This window comes from Gastrolobium bilobum, unplaced genomic scaffold, assembly GCF_033153095.1.
Source record: "Gastrolobium bilobum isolate Gb01-03AN ecotype WA unplaced genomic scaffold, APGP_CSIRO_Gbil_v1 utg89416, whole genome shotgun sequence".
NCBI classification, from domain to species: domain Eukaryota; kingdom Viridiplantae; phylum Streptophyta; class Magnoliopsida; order Fabales; family Fabaceae; genus Gastrolobium; species Gastrolobium bilobum.
The window spans coordinates 1-20,267 of NW_026899816.1; the positions used below are offsets into that span (position 1 = coordinate 1).

Below are 20,267 nucleotides of genomic sequence, written 5' to 3' on the forward strand. Positions count from 1 at the left end.
TGAATTTCAGAGAATCATGAATGATATCTTCAATCCATACTCAACTTTCACTATCGTCTACATTGATGATGTTCTTGTCTTTTTCAATCTATTGATCAACATTTTAAACATCTTCATATTTTTGTAGATGTAATTAAGAAAAGTGGTTTAGCTCTTTCTAAATCAAAGATCAATCTTTTTCAAACAAAAATCAGGTTCCTCGGTCATACTATTTATCAAGGGACTATTACTCCAATTTGTAGAGCTATTGAATTTGCGGACAAATTTCCCAATCAAGTTATTGATAAAACTTAATTACAAAGATTTCTTGGTTGTTTAAATTATGTAGCTGACTTCTTTCCTCAGCTTAATAATCTAATCAAGCCTCTCCATAATCGTCTTAAGAAAGACCCTCCTCCCTGGACTGATGTTCATACTGACGTAGTCAAACAGGTCAAAGCTAAAAGGTAAAGGAACTTCCTTGTCTTTATCTTCCCAATCCTCAGGCTTTCAAAATTGTTGAAACTGATGCCTCTGACATAGGTTATGGTGGCATTCTTGAACAGAGAGTCTCAGACAAAGAGCATATCATTGCATACACTTCAAAACATTGGAATTCAGCACAGCAAAAGTATTTCACTGTCAAAAAAGAAGTTTTAGCAATTGTTTTATGTATTTCAAAATTTCAATCTGATTTATTAAATCAAAAGTTTTTAATCCGTGTTGATTGCAAATCTGCAAAAGACATTTTACAAAAGGATGTAAAGAATCTAGCATCTAAACAAATTTTTGCTAGATGGCAAGCAATCTTAAGTGTTTTTGATTTTGAAATTGAATATCTCAAAGGCACCTCAAACTCTCTCCCTGATTATCTCACTCGTGAATTTCTGCAGGGAAGATAAACAGTGTCCTGTCATGCCGAAATCGGTAAAATCAACCTCTTCTAAAGAGAGGAAAGGAAAGCTAATCCTGGCTGGGTTAGCTAAAAAATTAGAAAAAACTGGGTCTCCAGCCCAACAACAAATCTGGGTCATCTACCCAACCCCAAACTGGGTCATCTACCCAAAGAGTTGAGGATACTTCCTCTTCTAAACAATCCAAAGCAGACTATGCAATGCCAATCTAAACACTTCAAGCCTTCCAAGACCAAGGTTTGACCCATCTACCAAAGAAAACCTGGGCTGAAATAGCTTCAGAAGATGAACAGGAAGAAAGTCTTTCTGTTTTGATTGATAACCTAAAAACCAAGCAGATCTCTAACCGTCCAAACAGGGCCCTAGAAATCCAACCCAAACCTATTTCTACCCAGAAACCAAAACCTCAAACACCATACGTCTCAAAGAACAAGTTTCTAGACGTAATCCAAATGGAACCATCCTACTGGGATAATAAACCAACCAAGGTTCCTGTGAAGATCTTCCCCAAAGACTTCAAAGGACGACAATTTCATTTCAAACCACATTCTCCAACTAATACCCAAAATTTTTATGAGTTTATTCTACTTGATTCAAACTCTATTTCCATCAAACACTAGAAGAGTCCAAAAGACCCTGAGTTTATTACTCATTCAACCATCCAGATTCTCAAGGTAATCACCCCAACAGAATATGGAAATCCAAATAAAATAACCAAATTTTCCCAGCCTTATGATCCAATTGGATATAATTATTGGGACTATGAATTAGCCTGGACCAATGTCTTCTTCATGCAAAATAAAGAAAACAAACATTCATGGTTAATTTACTTTAAGCAAAATATCCAATATAATTTCCCGCAATGGTTTAATAAATGGTGGGATTATTTTGGACCAATCCTTGATATCCTTCCTCCACAAGTCTTTGAAGGAATGACAATCTTTTCCAAAAAATTCGACAATCTAGCAGATCCCTTTCCAATAGATCTGCATTTTTTCTCAAAGTTCTCTCTGGCATGGATATTTTCATGGCAGTACAATTACGGCGAGAAAACAGGCATCAGACTACCATTACTCAGGAGACAAGCTTTTGTTAAATGGTGGATAGAATTTGATGCTTCAAGATCTTACCCAGAAAATGTCAAGCTCTGGTTTAAAAAACATCCAAAAAACATCAAGCCAGCTGATCTAGAAACCTCCATTTTCTTGAATCAAAAGGCTCAAATCACAGCAGAATTAGCAGCATCAGCCAACAAAGAAAATTTTGCAAAGAATTTGCAAGGTATTCTTCAATTACTCCAAGAAGAAGCTGAAAGCTCTAAACAAAAGACAGGTTCTTCATCTCCATCTATCTCTTCTCCAGCAGAAGACTTCTACCAAAATGAGGATGATTGTTTTGGAATCAACTTAGCAGAAGACTGTTGAAGAAAACCACTGTAGTGACGCTGATGGCAAAATGACATGAGCATGATGTCAGCAGAAAGTGACGTAATCAAAGTGTCGGCAGAAACTGTAGCATCACGAGTCAGTTACTGTTCACTTAACCTACACTGTTCAAACAGTACCGGTCATGTAACTTGTACTGTAGCAATAGTGATTTTTCAATCTATTTAAAGGGTTGCTTCAGTATGTTGAAAGCATCCTTTTCATTAGCTGAGTTTAGAGAGATAGTCTAGAGAGAGAGACTGCGAGGTACTTCTGAGTTTTCTCTTCTTCTCTGTTTTCTCTTTCAATCTGTATCTGTAATCGTTATATTTCCTTATGTTTGAATAAAATATGTTTTTATATCTGCTGATGTAAAATCAATTCTTCTCTTCTCATCCCCTCACGCTAGTGGAATTACCCCAGCGTTCACCTTAAATTTATTTTATGTTTTTAATTTCTGCATTTTAATTTCAGTCATTTATTTCATATAGTAGTCCGTCTACTTTCCTACTTTCCATTTCTGCTCTAGTTTACTTCATTTCCCTCCTCACACTTCCGGAACCCACTGGTATCAGAGATTGTAGAGAAAGATCTCCTTGAAAGAGCTGATTGAAAATCTTCAGAACGAAAATCTTGAGTTTGAACAGACCTGGAAGAACTTGCAGAACTGAAAGAGTTTCTTCTATCGAAGATGATTTCAACAGCACCACTTGGGAACTGCTTGATTTCTCTGAAATTTGGAGTATCTCTAGGTTGAGCAGGTGTTGCCTTCTCAAGTCTCCATTTTTCTGGTAGGACTACGTCAGACCAGCGGATAGTTTTGGGTACAGTGACATTTGCTCTAGACATGTCAGTAAGGAACAAAGTAGTTTCCCCAGTTTTCTTGGGTTTAAGAACCCTAGAGATGGAAGAATTCAATACTTTATATTGAATCCTAAAAAGCAAAGCTGCTGGAATAGATCCAGTTTTCATGTCCAGACCACTTGTCTCAACGTTTAATGTTAAGACATCCAAGATATTTTTATCTTGAAGACTAACCATACGATCAGGATAACAATTGAAAAAGATCCATCTCCAAGGTTTGGACACCTCTTCTTCTATTCCTAAACCTTCATATACCCAAAAAGAAGAAGAAAATGAACAAAATATTATCCAATCTCCAAAATCTATTCAATCTCCAACCTATTCCTCTATGCATAATTCTTATGATGTTATATAAGTTCATTATAGATAAATATATATATATATATATATATATATATATATATATATATATATATGTATAACGATTTTTCACGTGGTCATCCTGCAAGTTATGTAATTCTGTAAGAAATATGATCATAATTATGATTCAAGTAGTCACAATAACTTCTGTCACTATGCTATCTTGCAGCTTTCACAAAGTAAAATGTAAAGAGAGATTCAATATATGATAGTCTGTCAGGCATTATTTCATGTTTGTTATAATTCACCCCTTCTATTAATATGCCTAGGATATGCTCAGACTAGACTTTGTCAATTTTAAAATGTTAATTCCATATACATCTACCTGATGCTTTTTATGGTAAGTCTTCTTTTCAAGCGACATTAACTGATATTCTTGCCTTTCAGTAAATTGAATATCAACCATAAATAGACTTTAAAATCAATGTCAATCTCTTCAGAAATTTGTCTAAGGAGGTTCATAATCATAGACTATGTCAATCCAACTTTTGAAGTTGATATGTAATGAGATAGCTAATCTCTATAACTTTTCTATACACCCCTTTCAACTTGTTCATATAATGCCTCGCTATAATCAAATTTCAAGTAGCGAGGTAATTTGGTTCTTCCATTTAGGGTACTTTGAGCAATAATCTTGTTCACAGACATGATTTTCACCATAAAGGAGTAATTATTCAATCATCTAAAGGCTTCTTCAATGAATATTTGCCTCAATAAGTATTCATTCCTTAATATTCAACAATCTTTCGCTTAAAGCATTATTCACTTGGCTTAAGTCACTGATATCTCACTAGGATTGGCTATAATCAACTAATGCCTTATAATTGGTCATGATAATATTCTACTAGTTTGTCATGTTGCCTTAGAGAATTATAATCCTTAATGCAACTTTTTTGCCATATTGTCATCGTAAGCCTAAAAATATTCATCTCGCAAATTCTTTCAATAAACCTCTGGTGGTTTTTTTATTTATAACAGTAAGCTTTTCACCACTAGGTTGCTATGAGCTAAAGTATGTTGATTTCTAAGATTGTCTTGTGGCCTCAAAAGTTGATATAAAAAATCACTTAAATGTATAGGCAGTAATAATATATGCATGATCATGTGGTTTTAACTCATGATGACAGCACTTTCGTCTTCTATCACTAAAGATAGGCGTGATCATGATTTTAACTCATGATGACAGAATAGTTTTAATTCATGATGACAACTCTTTCATGAAATAATTAATATATGCATCTTGCATATTTTCACAGCATTTCCACATGCTTTTAGGATATATATCATGCATCTTGCATTATTTGAACATAGCATTTTCACATGCATTAAATTATATATGTAGGCATGTCGGAAGTTCATATGTTTCTTTCAAAAGTTCACAATCAGGAGGTTCCAAAAAGCATGCCATATAAATGCATATGCAGTTCACCTCGTATCTATCGGATGACCTCGCAGAATATGTATAATAAGATAACTGGCAATTTCAAATGGGCCAGGTCAGAGAATATATGCTAATGTCATATATTGTTATATCCCACTATCATAAAACTTTTGGTCAATTTTTTTTCTTACTTATTGATAAAGGCCTTGTCATCCTGGCACCATTTGATGTAGAAAAGTTTGCTTGAACAATGGTTTACAGAGAAATAAGTTTTGTGAGACGAATCTCGCTTCAATAACGGCTCACCCCACGTTTATTAAAATGTATTTACAACCTACATTAGGATATGTATTTTGCAGAAAAATGAAACCAAGGTAGCTTTATTGATATTCGTATATTTTGTCAAACCAATTTGCCAAACCACGTTTTCATAGATATTTATAGGTAAAACCAATTTGCCACGTAAACCAAAGTAACTTTATTGGTACTATGTGTAGTCATGATTTTGTGAACACGTGACAATATGAATAAACCAAAGGTAGCTTTATGAATAAATCATCAACGCTTGCGGCTATGGTTTAGCCTCCTGGCAACTTGCTAATAGTTTATTGCTGTTTAAAACTTATCCATGCAACATTTTCATGGAATTTAGTGAGCATATGGAAAGTGTTGATGATTTATGAATCATTTTTGCCTATTAAAATGTCCAAATAGACTTCACCGACATGAAAAAAATTCATAGTTCAGATTTCACCGATATGAAAAAGCTCATGATTCTTATTCAACTTATACAATAAAATATAGAGTCTCGGAAGTAGAAAAGATCTCGCAGAATGCATATTATGAACTTTATGCATGTCGCATGTTCAATCTTGGCATGGCTTGCTACATCATTGAAACATCTCAAAATTTACCGACACCATTCCTCATTAGTCTAGATCTCCTAAGTCACATGATCAATAATATATAGTATGTAGAATCTTGGTTCAAAAAAAATCATTACCATGGCTTATATCATGCGGGACGAATTCGATTTTAGCAATCCACAATTGTGAGATGAATAAAAAGTTTTAATATGGATGAGAATATCCAATCGAGATAAACAGTATAATTGCAAGATGAATAACCTCTTTGCGAGATGAATAAAATTTAGCAACTACTGGTCATCGAAGAATAAAAAACTCAAGGAAGATTGCATGTACCTTTTTGGGGATAAGAATTAAAGTTTACCTCTCCCCACAGATGATGCCAATGATCAAAACCATTTACATCTGGGTTGACCATGTGATTTTCATCTACACAAATAGTCCCAAATGATTTGGTGTAGATTTGAGTTGGCGCAACTTTAATCTATGAGTCTTTAATAGAACAAGGTGAGGGTGTTCCTGCAGCACACTCCGACGCCCAAGTCAGATTTGGTTCAAGCAAGTTTATTCATCTAGAAGAAGAGGTATACCTTTGGGTTAACATCTGTGTATTTATAATAGAGAGATGTTAAGCTTGGTGGAGAGATGACCAGCTTTGTGGAGAGATTCTCTCCAAGTTAGTGGCAAGTGGTGAGGCGACAAGTCTCTCCAATTGGTTATTGTTGGTGGCTGTGATAAGGTTGTGTAGAGATACTTGGCGGCGAAGTTTGTCGAAAGTAGCTTTCTAAGATGCAGCCTTTGTTGACTTTGGGTCTTTCTTAGTGATGAGGGTTTTGAATGTGGTCCTCATTTTAATATGGGCCTTGTATTTATATTATTAATCCAGATCAGAAGCCCCCAACTCATTGCTTATGCTGAAGACATGAGTTGCGAGATGTATAAGTTCGCGGGATGAATTGTCTGCTTATCAAACTAGACGATTCATTTCGCTGTGTTTTCATTTTTCACTATGGCTGGTACTTTGTTGGTGCTTCAGAGTTTTCTCAACAAAATTTGTATCTTGCACCTTAAATATACATTTCATAATTTATATATTTGCATACCTTGATATTTTGCATGCTCTTGGTTTTGATGCCGCTTGTGGGAGTTTTGATGTCACTTTTGGGCAAGATGGCTGGAAGTCTTTTGGGATCTTGCCATTCGAGATTTGATGTCGCTTTTGCTTTCAGAGTGTGATGTTGTTTCATTTGAGCTTAGGGTTTTAACTGTTATAAGGTTTTACCCTGAAGCCTTCAACATGAGGTTTTAGCCTTTTAGGCATTACCCTCAAGCACTGGTATGAGGGTTCAGGTGCCTACATGCCAGATTTCCTTCAACTTGAGTTTTTAGCCTTTTAGGCGTTACCCTCAAGCACTGTTATGAGGGTTCAGGTACCTACATATCAGTTTCCCCCACAGGCAACGCAAATAATCAGAACCATTTACATCTGTGCTGACTGTTATGAGGGTTCAGGTACCTACATATCAGTTTCCCCCACAGGCAACGCAAATACTCAGAACCATTTACATCTGTGCTGACCATATGATCCTCCTTTACACGAATAGTCCCTAAATGATTTGGTGCAGCTTTAGTCATGGGTCTTCAATGGAACAAGGTTGGGGGTGTACCTGTAAGACACTTCGACGCTCAAGTCATATTTTATTCAAGCAAGTTTATTCATGTAGAAGAAGATGTGTACCTTTGGGTTAACACATATGCATTTATGATAGAGAGATGTCCAGCTTGGTGGAGAAATGACTAGCTTTGTGGAGAGATGGTCTCCAAGTTAGTTGCAAGTTGTGAGGCGGAAGTCTCTTCAATTGGTTACTGTGGGTTGCTGTGATAAGGTTATCTAGATATACATGGCTGTGAAGTTTGTTGAAAGTAGCTTGCTAAGATGTAGCATTTAAGATGCAGCTTTGTTGACTTGGGGTTTTTCTTAGTGATGAAGGCTTTGAATGTGGGCCTCATTTTAATATGGGCCTTGTATTTATATTATTAATCCAAATTAGAAGTCCCCTCAGCTCATTGCTTATGGTGAAGGCATGAGTAGCGAGATGTATAAGTTCGCGGGATGATTTGTCTGCTTATCAAACCAAAAGATTCATTTCGCTGTGCCTTTATTTTGCACTATGGTCTGTACTTTGCTGGTGCTTCAGAGATTTTTCAACAATATTTGTATTATGCACTATACATATACCTTTTATAATTCATATATTTGCATACCTTGATATTTTGCATGCTCTTTGTTTTGATGCCGCTCGTGTGAGTTTTGATGTCGCTTTTAGGCAAGATGTCTGGAAGTCTTTTGGGATCTTGCCATTCGGGATTTGATGTCGCTTTTGCTTTCAGAGTGTAATGTCACTTCATTTGAACTTAGGGTTTTAATCGTTATCAGGTTTTACCCTGAAGTCTTCAACTCAAGTTTTTAGCCTTTTAGACGTTACCCTGAAGTACTGATTTTATGGTTTAGGTGCTTGCACACCAGATTTCCTTCAACTTGAGTTTTTAGCCTTTTAGGTGTTACCCTCAAGCACTGGTATGAGGGTTCAGGTACCGACATACCAGTTTTTCTCACAGAGGTGCCTATGATCAAAACCATTTATATCTAGGCTAACCATGTGATCTTCCTCTACGCGAATAGTCCCCAAATAATTTGGTACAACTTTGAGTTGGATTAGTTTTAACCCATAGGTCTTCAACGACACAAGATTGAGGGTGTACCTGTAAGACACTCCGATGCTCAAGATAGATTTACACACTTATATAATTTAATTTGAATGCATTACATCAATTTATAATTTAATAATCTAATTAAACTATATATATATATATATATATATATATATATATATATATATATATCAAATCAAACACTTTAAAAACTCTTATATTATTTAATAGCTAATGAGGTAAACTATTCATTTATATAAACTATTCATTTTCTACAACTTATATACCGAATCTTTTAATAAAAATTATAATTATTTTAGGACATTACTTTTTTGCAGCGGCAAAGTAGTATTTACCTCAAAGACAAAAAAGGAGACCCATTAATTTTTATTTTTTTAATTTTTTATCAGAATCCAACGTCATATCCTAATAATTTTGTGTCCGAGGCAGACAAAATATTTCTACCACAACTGTAAAAATACTTTTGCCATAATTTTAAGAGGAAAGTTATATTTATAATTTTTTTTTACAACCTCTTACAACCATATCTTAACACTGTTGATTTCCGCCAATCAACAATTATCATTTATTGTGAATTATTAATTAATTAATGAATTTAATTTGCGAAAATCATAACCGTTGATTGACGGAAATTAACGGTGTTAAGATATGATTGTAAGAGATTGTAAAAAAAAAAATTGTAAATATAATCTAGATCTAATTTTAAGTATAAAATTAGATTCAATTTAGTAATTCTGCCACCAGCTCATCCAGCCATGGCTTGAATAAGAAAAGATGGTGCCGTAGTATTCCCTCAAGCTCCTTTGGGAAATTCCTCCATGACCTGTTCGTAATGAAGAAAAGGATAAATAATTAATTTGCAATAAATTATTAGGTATAACTTATCTAATTCATAGAAGATATTGTAGAATTTTTTAAGATCGTTGTTTGGTTTATCGCAATCATAACAATCTTAAAATAGTGCCTAACAATTGATAACAATAACATGCTTATCTAACTTATGTTGACGATTTTTAAGACGCGTCAACTTTATATCCCTACACCTAATAAAAAAAGGCTTTTATTTTTTCTTGTCATCTGGCTTTAAAAAGAAAAGAAATCTCTTCTTATTTGGTAAGATTGTTTTTTTATTTGGTAATCTTATTTGGTAAGATTGTTTTTTTAAAACACAATTATATTTATGATATCGACGGCATTCATCCCAAAACCTGTTCGACATGTACGGCTATATGACACTACAACTATGATAGAGCTGCTGCTTCCTTTTTTTTTGGATTGAAAACTATGATAGAGTTTGTTTCACGGTTACCCTCCCCCCCACCCTCTCCATTTTTGAGTTTTGTTTTATGTTTTTTAACTCTTCTTTTGTGTCATCGGTTCATAGAACCAATTTAGCATCTGACGTCGGATATATATTAGTTTAAAGGGTCGGTGAAAAAGTTAATTAGCATCACTTTTACGCAATACGAAATACACGCAATACTTTTGCGTCATTAGTTCATTTAAATAATTAAGTGACCGCAGCCTGCCTGGAATAATTGCAATTAGTTGTAATAATGTTTTACTTATTTAAAATATAAAAACTAAGGTTGGCAAAACGGGCCAACCCGGCTCGACTCGGCCCAACCCACATTCAACCCGTAAAAATCGGGTCGAGTTAGGGTTGACTCGAAAAAATAAACGAGCCAGAAAACTCAACCCAGCCCAACCCGAGCCGGGTTAGGGTTGGCTCGGAAAAAAGCTCGCGGTTGGCTCAGAAAAAAGCTCACGGGTTGGCTCGAAATGATGCCAGTGGGTTGGCTCGCGAGTTGGCTCAAAAAAATTGATTTTTGTGGAACTAGTCTTATTTGTTCTCCAACATTGCATAAAATTATCAACACTGCCAAAACTATTGATTGTCTAATGGATAATGGTGTAAAGACAGTAACTAATAAAACATAACCAATAAATTAAGAAATCCCAACATAGCAGTAGACAAACACATTACAAAATAAAAATTGTCCTACGAGTTCCCATGGCCAATACAGAACAATATCAAAATCTAAACATCCAAAAGTACACCATCATCATTGGATCATCTACAAAGTTTCATGACCATTAGATCCCCGTGAAGATGCTAATATATGGGAAATACCATCTTCATCATCATCATCTACAAAACACAAACCATAAAATGTAAATAATCAATTAAGGTTACAATGACAAATGAAAATAAAATTTTAATTGCATTGAAAATAAATAAATTACCATTGGTATCAAAATCAGCCAACCAATTGCGGGTACATACCAAAGCTTCAACATTCTTTGACAAAAACTTATTTCTATATTTGTTAAGCACACGTGATCCAATGCTAAAAGCAGATTCAGATGCCACAGTGGTAATAGGAATGCTTCACAAGTCACGAGCCATTAATGATAGATTCGGAAAACGACAACTATTATCCTTCCACCATTGCAATGCATCAAAACTATTCCAGTTGTCAATAACCAATATAGGCTCCTCTAAATAAATATCAAGTTCATATTTTCCAGCATTTATTGCAAGGTGTTGATTGTGCAAGAACAATTTCTATCATATTTGAGAAGTGCAAAAACATAATAATTGAAGTAAGTAAGTACGTGCATATAAATAAAGGCGTGAAAATGAATATGATATAACATAATTGAAGCTTTTTGCTAAACATGAACTTACATCAAAGATCTCATCATTCCATCCTCTCGTTTCCATTGACCCTTGACTTGAAGAGTGAGTGTTATCTTGACTTTGATCAATGGTAGTTGATGAATTAATGTTTACATAATTCTCAAAGAGCTTATACACGCTTGCCTTTATATTTTCCATCTTGTCATCATGTGTGTAAGCATCAATCTTTTTATGACAAAAATATAATGTAGTAAACTTAATCCGAGGATCAAGAACAGCTCCTAGTGAAAGCACATCACTATACTCTTCCCAATATTTTTGAAACTTATCCATCATCTTATTAGCCATGCTACTTACAACCACATCTTCATCATTACTCATACGAATGAAAACACGCTGAATTTTCCAAACTTGTAGAAAATACAACTTAGAAGTAGGATAAGAAGTGTCAGACATCAAATTAGTGATATCACAAAATGGTTGCAAGAACCGACAAAGAATTTCCAACCTATTCCACTCTTCTTCTGAAGGATAATACTTGTAATTTCTATCACTCAATTGGAGAATTGCCAACTCACGCCTGAATTTGAGAGCACGATTAAGCATTTCATAAGTGGAATTCCATCTAGTGGGTACATCTGCTATCAATGCAGTTACAATTTTCTCACCACCAACTTGTTCAATGCACTCCTTAAATTTGATCATTCTTGATTCCGAGCCTTTTATATATTTAACACTCTCTCTAATCCGAGACAAGACATCATTTGCAACTTTTACTCCATTTTGAACAATCAAATTCAATATGTGTGCACTTGAAAATTTTTCCATCACATAACAACAATTTTTGCATATTCAATTGGCTTATCAAACCACCAACCATAGAGTCATTTGCAGATGCATTATCCAAAGTAATGGTAAGAATCTTCTTCTCTATGCCCCATTCCTTTAACAAACCAAGTATTTTATGAGTCAATTCAAATCCAGTATGAGGAGGAGGCATATGACGGAAGACAATAATTTTACTATTCAGCTTCCAATTTACATCAATGAAATGGGCAGTTAAGCAAACATAACCCTCAGTATTACAAGATGTCCACAAATCTGAAGTTAAGCATATCCTACTTTCAATGCTACCAAACATCTTTTTCAGCTTCATCTTGTCTCTCATGTGCACATTTAAAACATCTTGTTTAAGAGTATTTCTAGAAATGCTAGTCCAATCTGAATTCAAGTAATTATGAAAACGCCTAAACTTCCTATACTCAGCAAAGTTAAAAGGCTGGTCATGTTCAATAACAGCTTCAGCATACATCTCACGTGCTACCTTCATATCTATTTTTATAGCCTTCATTTTACCTTGCATGTCTAAAATGACTTGGCCAATTTCTTCATGTTTGATTTGTGTGCATTTGTCTATGTGACGGTTTAAAGTAGACGTACCGCAAGTCTTACTGTCCATCTTGTACTCTATCTTGCAACCATTGCATCTTGCCTTTTCATGCCCTTTTTCTCCTATTATTGTGAAATGTTCCTAGGCCTTTTAAAAGCAGGTCATTCTTCGACTTCCAATTCATCGCTTTCTGCATCAGCATCATTGCCCTCTTCAATCATTGCCAAGCTTTCCCTATATCAAAGTTTAATATAAAATTACTATAGCGAAAATGGAAAAGATAATTTAAAATAAAAATTAGAGAAACAAAACAGCTTTTTAAAAATAGGAAAATATTTACCTATTCGAATCAGCCATTCCAAATTTTCAGAGACTTGAAGTCTGCACGTTACAAATTTGATCCAAGCTTTCCCTATGTCACACAACTACAAATTCACACTTAGCACATGTTAATTCTGTCCATCATGATTAGTTGATCATGTATATAAGAAATATTGGGTCTATAACAACGATGAGATTATGAGAATATGATTCAAGGGAAAAACAAAAATCTATTTCATTTTGCAATCATAAGGTGAATGACACCATTTCCAAACTACAAAAACTAAAGGCATTAACTATTTCTTATAAACTGATTGTCTAATTTCCCTTAGTGAGAACTATTGGCCAATGTAAGCAATAAATCTACCAACTGTTTGGTCTAATTTCCCTTGCCGAAACAATAAGTCCAAGGTACTCCACCTTCTCTAACCCAAAATTGCACCTCATATGGTTCAACCAATACAACTCTTAAATGGACAAAACAGATGAAACTTGTATTGATATAAAAGTAGACAATACAATGTATCAATGATGATATTGATTATAAAGACATAAAGGATGTATAATAGCAAATACAATGTTTTGTCTGTTTTGTCTTATTCACCTTTTTCTCGCTTCTCCTCAATCCACAAGCTCTAAGCTCTTATTATTCTGTTGAGCACCTATACCAGAATCTTCCCCCTCTAACAGACTACCGGTTGACTCAACATTAATTACTAGGGCCCTATACTTTTTGCATATACTTTAGGTGAAGATCTCGTATCATTAAACCAACATAGATATTAGTTAAGTTGAAAGTCCTTCCAAATTGTGAATTCTTTTGGGAGGAGTTAGGGCTTTAAAGATCCAGTTCCTTCTTTTTACTTTGAATCTTTTCATGACACTTAAAAAATGAGGCATTGGTGCGCCTCTGCAAAGAAGGATCAAGTAAGAAGAAAAGAGTCTCAACAAGTAAGCTAAGATTGAGGTTCTCCATCAACCAGCACTAGGTAGCACTGCAATTAAATTGAGGTTCTCCATATGCACAATTGAAAAAGAACTTTTAAAAAGGTTTGATTAAACTATGTTCATGCCATCATCTCCGGACAAATTGCAAGTAATTTTTTTAGCATACTACAGCTAGAACCATTAATATGAAATACACTAATGACCAATCATTCAAAAGCCAGAGGAAAAGTGCCTGTTCTTAGTAAACCAATTACAAAATAATTAACCATTAATTAAACTTAATTAATTCTAGCAGCTAGACCTACCAACATACATCACCATCAATATCCCCTGTATTCCAAACAAATTGCGGTCAATAAACCCAAACAAACAGCAAGAAAAAATTGAGGGAAAAGAAAAATAAATAAGAAATAAATAACGGATTAAAAAAGGTTGTTTGCAACATAGGAAAAAAATGGATTTGAAAGATGGATTTTGAACATGTAAAGACACCATAATTTTTTACCTCAATAGCAATATCAAGCCACAATTGCACAGGAATTGGTGAACCAAGAGTAGGTGTTATAAGTCCAGCTCTTTCACGAGCTTTATGATCCAATACCTCCAACTTGAAAATAACGGAAGTCGGAAAGCATCCAGATAGTTTCGAAAATAATTTAGAAAACAAAGTGACACGACCTTACCGTGAACTGGTGATGGTGATGGTCGCACGGTTCTTCCGTTCGGTTGTCCGAGGATGGTGATGGTCGCAGGCAAAGGGCAGTCGCAGGGTTCAGCCGTTTGGTTGGGCAAAGGGGGCAGAGCCAGAGATTAGCTAATTTAGGGTTGGAAAAAAAAAAGAACGAGAAAGAAAGTGACCCGTTCAAATTATTAATTTAAAAAAAAAAAGTCAACCCGCGAGCTGGCCCGTTTGACCCGCGAGCTGGCTCGTTTGAGTTAGGGTTAGATCAGGTCGGGTTGAATCGAGCCAGCCCAACCCGACTCATTTAGGATGGGTTGCGAGCTAACCCGACGGGTTGGCTCGTTTTTGCCAACCCTAATAAAAACGATGGTTAGTTGTGATTGTCGGTTAATCCCGGTTTGTGATAGCATTACCCTACATATATAACATTCATCACGTAATGTGAAAAAATTGAATAATGAAAGAAAAATTTATTAATATAAATGTCTTAGAGACAATTTGATTGATCACATGATATTATGTACTTTGGTATTTTCACGAACAATATTAGAGCATTACTTTATCTATTCCATATTATTGTCTCTCCTTGATTATGTGTTTCAATGGATAAAAGTCTTTGTGATAATCAAGATTTATATTCGAGGATCTATGATGAAATTAATCATGATTAATAAGGACTTTTATAGGTTATTTGATTATTCGCTAAATTTGTTTCCAGAGTCTAGAGTCACCAAGATAATATATTCACTACAACAAAAACGACATTTCTCCACGGTAATTTAGTAATGACTAAATTCCGTTGCAATTAGCTAAAGTGTTGTAGTTGTAATCCATCTCTACGCTCAAGCTTCTCTTCTGACCATAACCATATTCAGGATATACAAGACCCACCAGGCCACCACAACTTTCGTTTTAAAACTTGAAGAGGAATTTTTATCCGTTTGCTTACTTATAATTATTATTTGGCCTCTGACCTAGTTTACTGGCCTTTGACCCTCTTTTTGCTAATTTTGATTCTTTTGAATTATAAATATTTGATTGTTTGTAATTATTATTTATTCTATTATCTATTTTATTTCTTAAATTTAGATTTTTTAAAACTTATTTCCTTTTAATTTTTAGAATTGATTTATAAACATTTGATAATTTTTTTATTTCATAAGTTAATAACATGATTTTATTTATAGATCCCAACGTAAAGAGTGTGATGCTTAATCCCCAAATGCTGAGATGCTAAATCCCTAGAAGTTTCCACTCACTACAACCGATTTGAGAATCAACTTCTCACTTTATTTCGTACTCAAATCCGATTTCGTCACTCGCTCGTTCTTTTTAAATCCATTCCGTCAGTATCTCCCTTCTCCCAATCCGATTCAAGGCTTTAGTTGAGGTTCTTTGATTCAAGGTTTGCTCTCTCTTTCCCTATTCCTCACATTAATACACATTTTTTTTATCTGACATGCATTTCATGTTCAAATCTGATAGTTTGATTTGCAAAATTTAAGCTAGGTTTGCTCTCTCTTTCCCTAATCATATCTCTCTCCCTCTCTTAGGAATTTAATCATTATAAGGCTTAGATCTATTAATCGAGCAGTGATTTTTATGTTAACCTTATTGATTTATTTGATAATTTTTCTCTCTTCGTATGTTATGTCCTTTTCATTCCTGTTACGCTATCTGTGATTGTTGTCATTGTTAGTTTAGTTTTTATTTATCGAAAATGATGTTTTCATTGCAAACCGTGCTTCTTCCTCTTACAATGGTATCTAGAGTACAGGTAATGTTTTCACCAACTGATTATAATGTCTAGAGTTACATGGTAAATTGCTATTTAGCAATTGAAGTTTTCTTCGTTGGACTCAAATTTAGTATTTCGGATTTCGTTGTTGTCCAACAACATTGGTCTTTGAAGGTACTAAAGTGCTGCAACTCTATTTTCATTATTTGGTTCTGTATATTAGAGTAATAAAAATATTAGAGAAATTATGTCTTTGCCTATACTAATATCGTATACACAGGAATAAGTGTTGGAGATAATGTATGCATAATATAAGCTGGAGATATTTTGCTGCTTTGAGAATAATATGGTTTTTAAAACTTCTCGAAGTGGCAAAATAGTGATTATAGAGGCAAAGCATTACCTAAAAGCAGCTTGAAAACTGAGCCTATCAGAATTAAGTTCCCAAGATTGTTCCAAGCATGATCTTCAGTTTCTGCATTTTCATTTATCTGTAATAGTTTATAAATATTTATGTGACATATGTGATTTGAAGTTCAATAAAAAAAAATTTAAAATTTATTTACCTGGGTTGTTATGTTTTAGGATTGAACACTCTTTGTTTCTACTGCAGGTTGTCCACGATGATGGTGTTGTATCCTACTTAAAAAACTCAATTGCTGTAATAGTTCTTCATGAAGGATTTTTGCTGTTTTTCTAGTCTCATTTTAGTTCAATTCTGATTCCTCTTTTGACATCATAAGAAAAAACTGTGACTAGTACAAAACCCGTGGATCAATAGGTAAGGAGTTGTTTCAGCTTAACTAGTGGTCTCGAGTTCAAGTCGTTGGAAATGCAGTTGTGTTAAAACTTGATAGGAAGAGCTTTGCAGCTCATGTGGTTTTACCCGGCTCAAATTGGACTAGTCTAGTAGTTGATGAATTGATGGATAATTTCGAAAAAAAAATAAAAAATGATTGATTGCCTTTTTTATTCCTTGTAACATGCACATCAATGTAGATATCTTTTAGCCATTTTCCTTTAAAATTTTGTCCCTTTATTATTGCCAGGAACAAATAGAGGGAATTTATGTTTTTCCCCAACTCCTACATTTAGCACATTTATGCTATTTTTTTGGACTTTTGGTTCAATATTTAACTATTAGAGTGGGTGGTGTGGTAATGGACAGTGGTGTTTAGTCATCATGTTCATGTGCCAGTTCTAATTTTTTAGGACTATGAAGGAACATAATAGATTACCATCAACTCGTTCAGATATACACGCTCTAGTTTGTTTTTATTGTTTATTACATGAGGGGTGCGGACCTAAAGAGATCAGTATTTAATTTATATGTTTCTGCATCTTTTTCTTGACTTAGTATGTAGCTTCTTCCATGTGCAATAAATGCAGCATGCGCTGCACTCGTGGATGCTGGAATTCCCCTAAAACATCTTGCTGGTAATCAAGAGTGACTTGCTGGTTATTATCTTTTTTATCTCTTTTTAGTTATTGCTGTCATAACTACCCTTTTATGGTACTTGTGTTACTATTTCTGTTATACAATCCTCATTAATGTTACTAGGATAACTCTTTTCATTTTTTTGTTCCAGTAAATTAATTCAAACCCCTTTGAGGTTTCAGTAACTTAACTGCTCTTATTGGAAAACATAAACAAACTCTTTATTTTTGTTGGCATGATATTGTTTACCTTTTGATTAATTTGCAATGTTTAACTTTTGCCTTTATCTCGTTCCTACACTATGAGCAGAGACTTGGTCCCAGACCTTAGTTCAGTAACATCAAGTTCATTTGCAATGCTTTATAATCTTTTCTTGTTTTTCTCTGCTTTATGTTTATTTGCTGCTTAAAAAAAATTTTACTTGGTTGCTTCTGAAATAGACTAGTTCAAATAAGAATGAGGAACAGTTGAATTTCAGATATGTGAAGTGGCTGTTGTATTTATTGGTATTTAATAAATAATGCAATGAAAAAGATGCTATCTAATGTGGGTTATAATGTATGTTGGATAATGAAATGACTTAGTCTTAGTATTTTTTAAGTTAACAGGTTGACTTCTGAAATTGTTATGTTTCTTTTTCTTTTGTTAAAACATTCTATAATTTTTTTTTTTTTTTTAAATTGTCTTCAACTATTGGAGATTTAGAAACTCGTTTACTACTGTACTTGCCAATAGTTTGGGCTGGATTTTTGCTATGTGGGGCAAAACCTAAAATCGAACAAATGTGAATAGGTTTAAAAACTTAGGCCATTTTTTTTAAAAAGAAAAGATATAAATTAACTGGGTACTCCACCGAAAAAAGAAAGACTAGGTGGGTGGGTGGGACTTAATCTGTTTGTTTCATTAATTAAAGGGTAAAGTGTGTGTCTTTTTAAAGGATGTAAAGTTGTGTCATTTTAAGAGAGGAAGAGATAGATAAAAGAGGAGAGAGTTGACAAAAAAAAATAAAGGTATGGGTCCCACCTCTTTGTGAGAGTGAAAGGATATAAGTTGTGTCATTTAAAAGGATAAACATTTTTCCCTTAATTAAATAGATCATATTCTGTTTACTAAAAAAAAAAAAATAGATCATATTCAAAAACTTTAAAGTGCCTAATACTTTTTTCCCTTTATAGTAACTGCCTAATACTAACCAATACCAAGTTATAGTGTAAATGAACTAACCCAGGCCTAGTTCGAATGTCTAATTTTAATATTACTAAAGTTATAGTGCAAATAATCGTTGAGGTCCATAAAATTGATCCATATCATATATATTGACATAAAAACCTAACAAGTCTTCCTATCCCTGTTTACTATAAGGAATATTAAGGAAAATAGAAGTTTTGGGGCTGGTTGTGCTCTTTCTTTAATATTAAGAACACTTTTTTTATTATTATTTTTTCATTTAATTAACCTTGTCATGTTGTGATACTTATAATACAATGGTAAAATGTTTTAGGGGATTATCTTATTCTAGCAAATTAATTGTTTTGCATGTGCATTTTATTTGTTCATTCATATTTTATTAATAATATTAGGATTTTATCTAGTCTATTTTATTCTAGTTGCAAGACTACAACGAATTAGCAATAATTCATTCATATATTAGGCTTCTACACATGTTTTTTTTTTTGCATTTTGTCTTTTAACTAATTACATTTATATTTATTTTCTATTGTTTACTAATTTATTGTTTGATGATTTACTTTTGAATAGGTGGGCCTGAAAGTTTATGCTCATCCTAATGCTTTTAAGGTTTGTTCATATTTTATCTAAAAAATAATTGGTAGTAATTTCTTGACATTGAAAAGTTATGTGACATTTTAGCATATCTTATTTAATTTTTTTTTATACAGGTATGATTTGGTGATAAGCCCTTTTAAAAGGATAGGATGCATACAACAACAATTCTTGGAAGACAGATTTAAAAAATGTGTTGTAATATTTTGTTTAGTTGAACAATGAAGTTAATATTTTGTATAGATGTCTAATGACAATTACAAACTTATAGTTTTAGCTTTATTTGACAATTATTTCTCTTAAATGATGTAAGTGAAAAACTTGATTAGCTCCTTTTGTTGGTAAAGGAAACTCCTTCAGCTTATATGAAAAGGAAAAAAATATGAATTTTGAGAAATTGTGTAAAAAACGTAATATACTCATATATATGAATAGAAAAAAAAAATGTATTGTCTTAAATTTTGTACTCCACTTTATTTGATTATCTCTCTTAATTTGGTTTTTGATTCTTGTATCAAATGCAATTTTTATTATTTTTTTTTATATGATTGAGAAAATTTGTAATATTTTTTACTTTTTTAAAAAAATTCCTTATAATTAGTCACGGTTTTCTCTGTGGCAAAATAAAACTTTTCATTATTGGTATCCAAATCGTTTAGCCACGAATATAACGTGGCTAATATAACATAAACTATGGCTAACTCAATGTTACCACACTCATACAGACCGTGCTTAAATGCAAAAAATACCGTGGTTAAAATAATGCAACGCCTGCTTTAGCCACGGTTATGGAAACAGTGGAT

General features: G+C 33.6%; 1 protein-coding gene and 1 long non-coding RNA gene across 5 annotated transcripts; one reads left to right on the forward strand and one right to left on the reverse strand.

The window, feature by feature from the left end:
* Positions 1 to 10,424: 10,424 nt before the first annotated feature.
* LOC133293746 (zinc finger BED domain-containing protein RICESLEEPER 2-like) lies at positions 10,425 to 14,648 on the reverse strand. 4 transcript variants are annotated; one of them, XM_061492348.1, is made up of 6 exons: positions 14,508 to 14,648; positions 14,330 to 14,431; positions 12,896 to 12,980; positions 11,214 to 12,789; positions 10,769 to 11,090; positions 10,425 to 10,673 (listed from the first exon to the last, which is right to left on the reverse strand). In XM_061492348.1, exons 4-5 carry the CDS (start codon positions 11,991 to 11,993, stop codon positions 10,914 to 10,916), a joined length of 957 nt encoding a protein of 318 aa, XP_061348332.1. In that variant the 5' UTR covers positions 11,994 to 12,789; positions 12,896 to 12,980; positions 14,330 to 14,431; positions 14,508 to 14,648; the 3' UTR covers positions 10,425 to 10,673; positions 10,769 to 10,913. The 4 variants fall into 4 exon arrangements, with proteins under 4 accessions (XP_061348332.1, XP_061348334.1, XP_061348335.1 ...); XM_061492350.1 differs by having other exon boundaries at positions 12,896 to 12,967; positions 14,330 to 14,639; XM_061492351.1 differs by having other exon boundaries at positions 10,769 to 10,989; positions 14,330 to 14,639.
* A 911-nt stretch (positions 14,649 to 15,559) lies between these two features.
* On the forward strand, positions 15,560 to 19,827 carry LOC133293747 (uncharacterized). Its single transcript, XR_009749101.1, has 5 exons — positions 15,560 to 15,911; positions 16,858 to 16,878; positions 17,609 to 17,681; positions 19,441 to 19,479; positions 19,581 to 19,827. It is a non-coding gene; the product is annotated as an uncharacterized LOC133293747 (long non-coding RNA).
* Positions 19,828 to 20,267: the final 440 nt, after the last annotated feature.